An 11,931-nucleotide genomic window follows, 5' to 3' on the forward strand; every position below is an offset into this window, starting at 1 on the left:
GATGACATCTTTAAATCTAATCCATCGTATTTTGAAAAATGATTAATTTATCAACTTCGAGATACTTATCAACGTAATTAACCATGGTACAACAAAGCATTCTGCAAAGTATTCATCGCCTTACTCGATGTCGAATAATGAAATAATTTATGTTATTTATCATTCTTATTTCCATGATGATGATGTGAAGCGGATAATGCTAATCATATCATGATAATAATGATGCGATGATTAGTATTTGAAGGCAGGTGTCCATTATTATCGACAGATGTTTATTGCCATTATCACAATAAAACGGTAAATCTACGTTTGGTCTATTTACAAAAGCAAAAACTCCATTTATAAAATCACAATAAAGCCATGTAACGTCTATTAAAAAAAGCAAAAGAAAAAATCTCCATCTATAAAGTGGTCGTTGGGTTCGATCGTTCCATCTTTAATTGTGTATTTTGTTCAAACCGATCTCGGGTTGATTTCTTTTCTTTCATCGCCATTTTATTCACTTCCACCTCTATTTTATTTGTTTCCAGGTTTCTTTCTTATATTGATTCGTTCAGATTTCTTTCATTTGTTTCCGGGTCTCATTCTTGTAGTGGTTCGTTCAGATTTCTTCTTTTCTCCGCCTGTGTAACTGTGGCCAAATTATAGTCAAATCTTATATTTCTCTAATGGTAAACTAGATTTTTATTTTTTGATTTTTTATCTTCTTGATTTCATATCCAAGATCATGACATGGCCAGACAAAAACCTATTGTGCATAGAGCGTATTAAAATGATAAGGTAATGGAATTCATTTGACATGAAAAAAATTTAAACAGGTAATGTTCTCCTTTTTCTTTCACATCTTTTTTTCAAAATTGAGCGGCCCTAATAAAAAATTCAGATATTTGTGACATAGCGTTTGTTGTGTTGATATCGAATTTATAATTTCGGGTTCCTTTAATTTTTATTTAAATGGGTCATTCTTTATGCCTCTTTTGATTAGGTTGAATATTTTTAAGGATATTAATGTTTATGAATTCATAATTTTGAATAACTAATTGCTGTTTAGGGAATAAAGATTTATGATTTATTTTAACATTTTTAGATATTTTGTGTGTATGGGAAATATGTAATGCAATCGATAATGTTTTTCGTAGGGGGAGTGACGATGGAAACTGGTAACTCAGGGGATTGGGGTTAGGGCATTGAGCCCGGTGGACGACCTAGTTCTGTACACAAAGCTTTCTGGTGGGTGCCCTCTTGAACAGTTTACGATTTTTCCTTGGCATCAACCACAGTTTTATCCCATAGTTGTTTGCGGTTTATGTCGGTTAGTGTTTTGGTCTCCCCTAGACGGTTTGCGTTTACCTCTCCGACTATCCAGCAGGCAGCTGTCAGCTTGGGTCATAGACAGATATGGAGGACAAAACCGCTTATTCTGCGATTCCATCGGAAAACCAGCCGATTTGGATGCAGTCAGGGACCACAGTGGAGGACTTTTTAGATTTCGACCATGAACTAACAGTTGAGGTCGATGCACTTCCTACTCTCTCTCGGCACATTCCTTCCATCTCGATTCCGGTTGGAGTGGCTGCCATTAGGGATTACACAGGTCCGCCACTACTCACTGACTCTCAGATGGAGGCTGCGCTTTGGAGTGCCCCGGTGGCTCATACCCTAGGGCCAGACCAAGGTTCCATTCCTGTAGAGATAGTGGCGGAAAAACCCTTGGAAGAAGGCCCTTTGTCTCAGGTGGGTAGGCTGCAGGTACATTCAATGTCGCAGGTCTCGGGGGACCCTTCTACGGGAAATTTCACTGGTATCGGGATCATTTCAGGGCATTTCGACAACCTTGGAGCTAAAGGTCCCCTAACAGACATGGCACCGACTTCACACAAGGTGGTACAGGAGGATAAATTGGCAAGTGGCATGAGCGGCAAACAGAAAGGGACATCCAAGAGAAAAAAGCACCTCCCTCTGTGTAGTAAAGAAATCTTTCTCAAGCTTGCCGAGGACACGACGTTTTGTGAAGCCATGGATTCGACAGAGAAGGTACTAGTGGGGTGTGTGAGGGGCAGACACTACAGTGTGGAGCGGCTCCAAAAATGGACAATGGAGGTTTGGGGTCATCATTTGTTGGAACCTCCAAGGGTACAGACTTTTGTTCGTGGGTGGTTCGCTTTGAGGTTCAAATGTGTTGCCCACACTAACTGGGTTCTCTCCACAATATGGCACATAGACCAAACTCCTGTCCTCCTCAGAAGATGGACGCCTATGTTTGACCTCGAACTTGAAAGGGCGGGGGCGGAACCAATTTGGGTTCGCCTCCCTAGTCTTCCCATTCACTTCTGGACTGAGAAAATTTTCAAACAGATAGGGGATGCCATGGGAAAGTTTCTTACCTATGATAACTCTTTTCACTCCACCAGGAGAATGGCATTCACCAGGATCTTAGTTTATTTGGACCTCACAGATGGGCTTCCAGAGTTTATCAAAATTCAGTGGAGGGACGTCAAGAGGAGGTAGTTGCTGGATTATGAGGGAGTCCCGTTCAGATGTCGCCGCTGCCACAAGGTGGGGCACTTACTCAAAGATTGTCCTCTGAACAAGTGGAATAGCAGATAGTTCGCGAGACAAATCCCTTTGAATGCACCTGAGCGGGAGGCTCAGTAACATGAAGACCCTGACGGAGAAGAACAACCTCATGCATCAGTGGATATTCAAAGGATGGCTACTCCACGTTCTGGAGGAACTGCCACTCTTTCGAGACCTGTTTTGAGATCTCCAGCACCTGCTCTCAGCGCTCTGAGGAAGCATGGTCGGCCACCCCATCGTGCCACGCCTTCTGTTCCTGGTTCGGCCGCTGCTGCCTCTGGGGACTCCATCACTTCAAGTATGCAATCCACCCATTTTCCACCCACTCATTGCATTTTTGATGTTCATAATTCTATAGCTGAATGGTTATTGGGTCTGGGTTCTGCTTTCTCATTTGAGGCCCCTGTTCATAGTGTTTGTGAATTAAGCCCCCCCTCTCCACTCTCCCTCCCTCATCCCCTACTATTTTATGCACCCCTCCCCCTCTACCCTCGGCAGCCTTGTCGTCGGCCTTGGTTCCTAGATACATCACTCGGTCTCGCTCGAGAAACATGGCCCCCGATCAGGTGGGTCTTGATATCCTCCACCCCCCACCCTCTTTCAAGGCATCCCGAGGCCGCCCCTCTGAATTCAAAATCGGCCAAGCCCAAGCGGATGTTGACATTGCTATGGGAAAGCAATCAACCATTCCTGGGGTTCTTAGAGCAAGAACAACCCCCTCCGAACCCCCTCCATGAAGATTTTATCCTTTAATTGTAGAGGGCTTGCTAGGCCCGATAAAAAACTAGCACTTCGCTGATTACTTGCTGCGGAAGCTCTGGACATCATTTTCCTTCAGGAGACCCTAGGTCCTGCAAATGACATTACTCGAACTCTTGAACAATTTCTGCCAGGGTGGAGATTTACGGGGTTAGATGCCCATGGCCATTCTGGTGGCCTTACTGTGGGCATTAATACTCGGACTATAGAGGAAATTAATGGTTGGGGTGGTTAGGGATTCATAGGAGTCGATGTACACTCTGCGGTACTAGGAATCTCCTTCAAGATTGTCAACATATATGGACCTTGCCAGAACTGGCCTGAATTCTAGGATCGACTGCTGAAACTGGAACTATTTTCGGCTAAGAATCTTATAGTCGGAGGGGACCTCAATTTTTCTATAGGCCACGCGGAATCCTGGGGCCACCAAGCACAAAGGGATTCCCTTTCGGACTATTTCTCTTCCATATTGGATCAACACCATCTCATAGATATTCCGACCGCAAAACTTCAAGCTACTTGGAGGAACAATAGAGTGGGGGAGAATGGACTAGCTAGAAGGCTGGACAGATTTCTTGTCAAGGAACAGGTCATGGAATTGGGGCTTAACATTCACAAATGGGTTGGCTCGGGTGGTCTCTCGGACCACCTTCCTATTTTTCTGGAGTTGGATAATGGTAGAGACAGGCCGAAAGGGCCTTTCAAATTCAGTTCTACCTGGCTTAAGGATGCAACATACATCAGCATGATCACCGATTTTTGGAAAAGAAACCCTCTGGGGGAAAGGGGCTCTGTTACGGTTGGCTTTATCCACAACCTAGCTGAGCTGAAAAAGATGTCCAAAAAATGGGCTCATCAAAAAAGATTACAGGAGGATCTTGAACTGAGACAGATTGAGATCGATCTTGGGGTTTTTGAGTAGGAGCAAGGTGGTCTATTTAGATCAAAAGAACACAAGCAAAACATCACTACCCTCTACTCGGCTCGTGGAAATATACTCAAGGATAGAGAAGAAAAATGGAGATTGCGGAGCAGAGCCATCTGGGTTCGGGAAGGGGATGCAAATACAAAATTTTATCATAAGTTTGCTAATGGCAGGAAAGCTATTAATACTATATGGCAAATGCAGGATGGTCATGGAGGTACAGCTAACACTTTCCCTCAGCTTGCCTCACTGGCAAACTCTCATTTCAAATCTGCCTATCGGGACCCCAGGGACACTAATTTAGCAAAAATTATCAGAGTTGCTCAGCTTTTCCCCAGATATGTGGAGCCTGAGGATGAGGAGGAGTTGGCTCGGGAAGTCACCTTAGAAGAGCTAGAGGCCACGTTGATATGGTTCAACAAAGACAAAAGCCCTAGACTTGATGGTTGGTCCGTTGAATTTTATTTGACATTCTTTGAAGTGATAGGGTCAGATCTTCTCAGAGTTGTGGAGGAGTCTCGGACCTCGGGGTGCTTGGAAGCTGCCATCACCTCCACATTTATAGCCCTCATTCCGAAGACAGATAATCCTTCCTCTTTTGATGATTTTCATCCCATTTCACTTTGTAATTGTTTGTACAAGATTATAGCTAAAATTATTGCTAACTAGGTGAAGCCTATCTTATCAAAGCATATCCTACTTGAACAATTTGCATTCCTGAAGGACAGGAAAATTCATGAGGCGATAGGGACGGCTCAGGAGGTATTACACACTCTCCACTGCAAAAAAGGAAAAGGTATGATTATGAAGGTGGATTTATCTAAAGCTTTTGACAGGGTTAACTAGTTATACCTGAGGATGCTTCTAACCCATCTTGGTTTTCCTTTCTCGTTCATTAAATGGATCATGGGATGCATCACTAACATACCTTTCAGTGTTCTGGTTAACGGTAGTGCTACCCCTTTCTTCACCTCGGCTCGTGGGCTGAGGCAAGGGTGTCCTCTATCACCATTGATTTTTCTCTTGGTTATGGAAGGATTCAGTAGAATCATATCAGAGGAACATAGGCGTGGTAGACTCAGAGGTATAAAGATTACAGAGGATTGCACTCTTACACACCTTCTATTTGTGGACGACGTGCTGGTTTTTCTCAATGGTAGCGTTGGGGACCTAACATCGATCAGAGATATATTTTCCTTATTCCAGAAGGCTACAGGGATGATCATTAATGAAGGAAAATCCACATTGACGGCCACAGCTTGCACTCAACACGAAATTCATTATGCTCTCCATAGGCTTCACTTCACGCAGTTGGAATTTGTTGAAGGATTGAAATATCTGGGTTACAAGTTGAAACCAATAGGGTACAAGATTGTGGATTAGACTTGGCTCATTGCAAAGCTGGAGAAAAGGCTCAGCATATGGTACCTTAGATTTCTATCTCGTGCTGGCCGTTTGACCCTCATCAAAAGCGTTCTGGAAGCGACCCCTATTTACTAGATGTCCCTGGCCTGGATCCCTAGAGGCATTCTATCTAGGATTCAAAACATTTGCTGCAGATTCTTATGGCAAGGTAAACAGATTGGGAGGATATTCGCTTGGGCTAATTGGGATGCGCTTACACTCCCTAAAAAATGGGGGGGCTGGGACCTCCAAAAGATGGATGATTTTTCATCTGCGCTGGCAGCGAAGCTAGGATGGCAATTGGTAGCTTCGGATAGTTTATGGACCAGGGTTGCCTACTCGAAATATATAGCACCTGCACAAGTAGTGGATTGGATCCGAAGTCCAGTTGGTCCCTACACAAGAATTTTGATTATTTGGAAGGTTGTTCTGAAGGCATTGGAGCCCATCTGCTCAGGCATTACTTGGAGGATACATTCGGGGAACAGAGTGCACATTGGGCTTGATCCGTGGATAGGTTGTGGGGACATGCATAGATTGCCTCCAGCTTTAACAACACTCTTAAAGGAGTAGAATATAACACACTTTGCCCACATTGCTGACGAACGCAACTCCTCCTTCCTTCAACAGGCATGGAAATCAGATTCCCAACTCAATATCCCTCCTCATTGGAGGCAGCACTGGAGGGACTTTACACAGGCCCTATTGGAGGCACATATCTGAATCACGGATGGGGAGGATGAGATTATCTGGGCCCTGGCGAAATCTGGGAGATATACACCCAAGGAGGGTTATTTGGTCCTGCCAAATCCGCGTAAGCGCCAGGTCATTCTTCATTGGTGGAAACTCCTTTGGAAGCTTAAGGCGCCTCCTAGAACTAGAGTTCTTATGTGGTGTATCTTGAAAAACAAAATCCCCACTGGGGATAACTTGTTGAAGAGAGCCTTTTATGACCCTCACTGGTGTTACTTTTGCAACAGGGAAGGAGAAACTGGTTCCCACATTTTTCTACATTGCCACGTTGTGTGCAGTGCTTGGAATCTGGTGTCTACAGCTATCCCCTCTAATTATAATTGGTTATCAGGCTCTCTGGTTGAAGCCTGGAATCTTTGGTACCATTCTGTCTGGCCTCATAAATTGAGGAACCTCCCCCTGCTGTTCTGTTGGGCTATCTGGATAGCTCGGAATCAATTGATATTCCATAACACCCCCCCTAGATGGTCTAGTTTGGCAGCCATGATCAAAGTGGACTATGACCTTATCCCTGATGACCCTTCCCCCTTATCCCCCGCTCTATCTCCCGGGAACAGATTGACCCCAGTAGCCCCTAGGCATACTTTGATGGGGCAGCACAAGATGAAGGTTGTGGGGGTAGGGGGGGGGGCTATCCTACACTTATCTGGGAGGCACTCTTACAGACTATCTATGGGATTTAGAAGGGGCACAAATAACTTTGCAGAGCTTTCAGCAGCTTATCATACCATTCGTTTTGCTTTGGAGAAGGGATGCAATGCATTACAACTGTTCAGTGACTCTAAGATTGTTTGTGATTGGTTGAATAGAGTATCTTCTTGCAGGACTTTCACATTGAGACACATACTTGATGAGGCTTTAAGATTGATTTCCATATTTGACCATTTTTCATGTAATCATATATACAGGGAGCGGAACACAGAGGCTGACTATCTTTCCAAAGAAGGCATGATCTGGGAGCAGGGCAACTGGCTGATCATCGAACAGATTGCTGGGGAACACCACCAGTTCTATCACAGGCCATTTGTGGACACTTTGATTTAGTTTTTGGACTCTGGAACATATTTTGTACATATATCCTTTGCTGTTTTTGAACTGATATGCGGCCATAGTTTTGGTACTGATCATATTTTTTTGGTATTATCTCCCTGCGTGGAACAAGATAATATATACTCTGTTGTTATTTTGTATCATTTTGACTCTTTTTCAGACATTGTCTGGGCTACTTCCTGAGTGGATAAGGTAGCTGATGTTTACTGCCTCTATGGACGCAGTGTTTATCGATAGAATTATTGGAATATGCATATGCATCTACATAATGTAATTTCTTTTACTAATGAAATGACGAATTTTCCATGGGGAAAAAATGTAATGCAATCGATATAAAGGAAATGTTAGCTATCACAAAAAGGTTATTCAAGTACATGCCTTTCTCTTTCTCTATGCACATTTAAAATAGGAAAGATTTGCTTCAATTTTGATTTTGGAATTCAAAACTACAAAATTGTTTACTATCTCGAGTTGAAGAGAATAATAAGTTTCCTATCATAAGGCTATTACATATGATGTCAAATACATTTCGTGAGTTTTATTATATGTTATATGAGATAGAGTTTCAAGCAATAATTGGTTTGTACCAATTAATTTAAATTATAGTATGATGGTAATAGTGGGTTTTTAGTCTTGCCCAATTTGATTTGTCCACTCTAATCATGGTTTCCACTCTAGTTTAATTTGAAGTATCCACTACCACCTTCATATTTAAATAATGTCCATATGTTTTTAGCCATATAAAATAAAATTGAGTGTATTCAATAGGCCTAGAGTTTGAAGGTGTTAATAATACTTGTGTAAGGAAACTAAGTACAACCTTAGACATCACTAAATATTCCACATATTGTCCACTCTACTCCAAACACCTATATTATGATCAAATACTTCCCCATGCTTCTCGATTCGACCCTTCGACTCTGTTGAATGCCCGCTTATCATAGAGAATTCTCCATTTAAAAAGACTCCATGGCATCATTATCACTCTTGGTTCATAGGAGGTAGAGCCTCCTTCTTGTCTTGTTTAACATCATTTGCTTCTACAACCCGAAGAGAATTTTTATCGTTGTCATGTCCTTCAAAGATGTAGATAAGCCCACTAGGATAAACATAACATGTGAAGAAGGATCAAATCATCACCATGTCTTCTCTGTGGTGTCATTTACCCATCATGAAGTCATAGATAAACAAAGAAATCATTGATTCACAACAAGAGGGATTCCATCCCCCAAACATATTTAACTTCTTATATACCCAAACATAAAAGAGGGGAATCCCATTGAAAAATTGGGAAATTAAAGGAAATCGATTCCAAGCGCCCTATTAAGGGTCATATAGAGTGAACCCATAGGCATTGGTGCCCTGCCACTTAGACAACTTCCCTTGAGGAATAGCTTGAATCAAACATATAAATTTCTTGTTAATCACAAAGATCTTTTTGTCCTCATAGAACAAAGGGATACTCACCATAGGCTCCTAGCTTCTACAAACAAATTTTAGTTTAACGTTTAAATTGTAAGAGACTATGAGCAAGTTTATTCGAATGATTTTGTCTATAATATTGGGAATAATATCCACTAATACCACTACAATTCCTCAAAATACTCCAAAATAAGCATAAACTAGTTGATAATTAAATCACAAGCATTAGAAGTTGTTCAACTATTCTAAAATCAAATGAAGGGTATGAGAAAATAAAGATAAAACAATGTGGAATATTGTGCTGAAAATGATTGAAAGTATTCTAATAAAAACAAAATAAGGGTATGAAAAAATATGGGAAAAAACTAAAAATATTGTGGTAAAAACACTAGGGAATCTTGTGCTAAAAACCATTGAAGTGTATGAGTGAACATAAATAAAACCACAAAAATATTATGGTAGAAAGGAATTGAGGGTATGAGAAAAGAGTAGACTAATGAGACTGTGATATACATAAAGTGAAGGGCGGCCATTACAAGAGCATGTGAAGATGGGTTGTCAGATGGAACAATCACATCGACCATTAGTCATCCCCATGATGAATTGGTTTTTCCACATGTGGTAGTTCACTGTTGAAAAATGAATGACAACATAGCGTAGACATGTCACATATTTTTATTGACTCTGGATAGGTGATGAAAGTCCTCGTACCAACTTCCCCTTAAAAACACCTTAAGTGTAATAATACATGTAATAGTAATATGAGGAAATATCAAGTTGTGTTCCATTAATTTGACTTGATTACGAGTGTAATAGCGATAACATCTAAATTTTTTGAATAAATAAATTGTTATTGTATAAATTGAAAATAGGTGGTTGACACTCCAGAGTGAAGTGGGCAGGGATGGAATTTGATAGGTCATAGGTGATTTTCCTTTTCCATCAACATTTTTTTATTGAAATACAACCAAAATTTTGACAGGGTGATTTTCTCCTCAAATATAGCCAAAAATTTTTCCTTCCCATCAACGTTCTTTGTGAAAGTGATCAAAATAGGCACTCACAGTTCCAGAAATTATCAAATTTGATTGGTGTTTCAAATTTGAAATTCCTACCTTGTAAGTGAGTCTCATCGCATATTAAAGTTTATCTCACTAATTCTTAAAATTAATGTTTAGGATGTGGATGGATTGAGTTGCTTATGTTTGATGTGCAAAAGGAAGGGATAAGGATTCAGTAGAAAATACAACAAACATCCCATTGAGTTACTCATATCAAGAAATTAAATATTGAGAGTAAGTGTGGGAGTGTTAGAGAAGTTATCAACAATGGGGACTGGTAATGGTACATCGGTAATGACATTGTGGTTAGTGTTACTACTAGTGGGCATAAATGTTAATGCTCGAAATTGTGATCATTGCTACAATATGTGTTGCAAAAGGTATGGCTATTGCAGTATTGGCGTTAATTACTATGGAAATAGCTGTAAGGGCAACCCTTATTGAAACTCACCCGAGAGACCTTGAAGTGGTTGAGGGGGAAGCGCAGTGACCAAAAATCCCCATAATTTCTTCAATATGACCTTGTGAGTGGAGATTGTAGCTTTTGTTATGGCAAGAGATTTTACACTTAGAACACTTTCATTAAAGTTTCCAATGCCTATTTTGAATTTGGATATGGTAGCATTAGATCCCAATAGACAGGGGAGGAAACTAGAAGTTGCTACAATAGTTAAGATAATACATAATTCATACAATATTATTACACAATAGAGTTGTAATTCAAGAATTGGAGTTGATTGAATTACTTGAGTATAGAAGAATAAATAGACACAAAATGTTGTGGAGAGATCATCTAGAATAATATTAGAATGTTAATAATAGCCACACTAATTTTAATTCTTATATCTATGCCTAATTATTTGTTAAATTTAGATTTTTCATGCAATACATACAAACTACATTCAAGCTACGTGAATACCCTTAATTATGACTACTAGTCTCTACTAGTCATAGTTAGGATTACAACCCTTGAAATTAATTCAAAAGGTTGTTTGGTTGTCCTCAGTTCTATATTGTATAAAGATTTTCTTCTTTTTTCCTCCAAAATCTAAATTGTGCATAGGTTTTCTTGTTCCTCAACTTCAACTTTACTTTTATCTTCTTCTTTGATATTTTTCTCATTCTTTCTCTAATTCTTTTTCTACATTTGCTTGTACTTTAGTAGTACTGATTAAACATATTTTTCAATCTTTGTAACATAAAAAACATCTTCATATTATTTCATCTCCTTTCCTACAAATACAAATTTCCCATACCAAATTTCATCTCCCTCATACCTAGGGTTTGCAAGCTAGTCCCCAATAAGTGTTAATTTAGCTTCATAATCAAATTCAATATTCAGTGTAACCTCATTCATGTCTTCAATAAATTTCGAAGTTGTTGCAAAGGTAGTTCCAATTTCATCTTCAACTTCAATTTCACCATCCACATTTGTATCTACATAGTGAGCTTCATTTTCTTCACCTTGTTCATGTCTTGAACTTATAAAGTCACATTTTTATTTTGCATTTTTTTCCCAAATTTCTTTGTAGCATTTAGGACAATTACACTTTGCATGTCTTGTATATCTTCTTTTGATTTTCCAAGGTCTTCCTTAATGTCTCCTATTATTTATTCAATGTCAAAATCAACAACTTCTTCTATTACAATAACTTGATGATAATTTATGTTACTCCCCCTTTCATTATATTTTATTTCTAGAATATCCCAAACTTCTTTGGATCATGTTGCTGCTGCAATTATTGTTATCCAAACCTTGTTGAGTGACAAACAATGTTTCTAATCCTCATCTTATTTTTTCTAATCTAATATGTCTCCCTCCTATCTTAAATTATAACACCATAAACTACTTGGCCTGAAATTTTTGAAACCCATTCAACACAATATCTCACAAATCCCATCTTAATATCCCTAGCATCTTAATTTTTACTTTTAAAAAATAGAATACCATGGAACATAAGAATTCCTAAGCAAATACAT

General features: G+C 39.8%; 1 protein-coding gene across 1 annotated transcript; it reads left to right on the forward strand.

The window, feature by feature from the left end:
- Window positions 1-2,709: 2,709 nt before the first annotated feature.
- On the forward strand, window positions 2,710-4,930 carry LOC149238014 (uncharacterized). Its single transcript, XM_089369444.1, has 4 exons — window positions 2,710-2,875; window positions 3,471-3,566; window positions 3,714-4,246; window positions 4,466-4,930. Exons 1-4 carry the CDS (start codon window positions 2,710-2,712, stop codon window positions 4,928-4,930), a joined length of 1,260 nt encoding a protein of 419 aa, XP_089225570.1.
- The last annotated feature ends 7,001 nt before the right edge of the window (window positions 4,931-11,931 follow it).

This window comes from Pinus tabuliformis, chromosome 8 (genome assembly GCF_031772625.1).
Source record: "Pinus tabuliformis cultivar Carrire ecotype Pingquan chromosome 8, CPIR1, whole genome shotgun sequence".
Lineage (NCBI taxonomy): Eukaryota > Viridiplantae > Streptophyta > Pinopsida > Pinales > Pinaceae > Pinus > Pinus tabuliformis.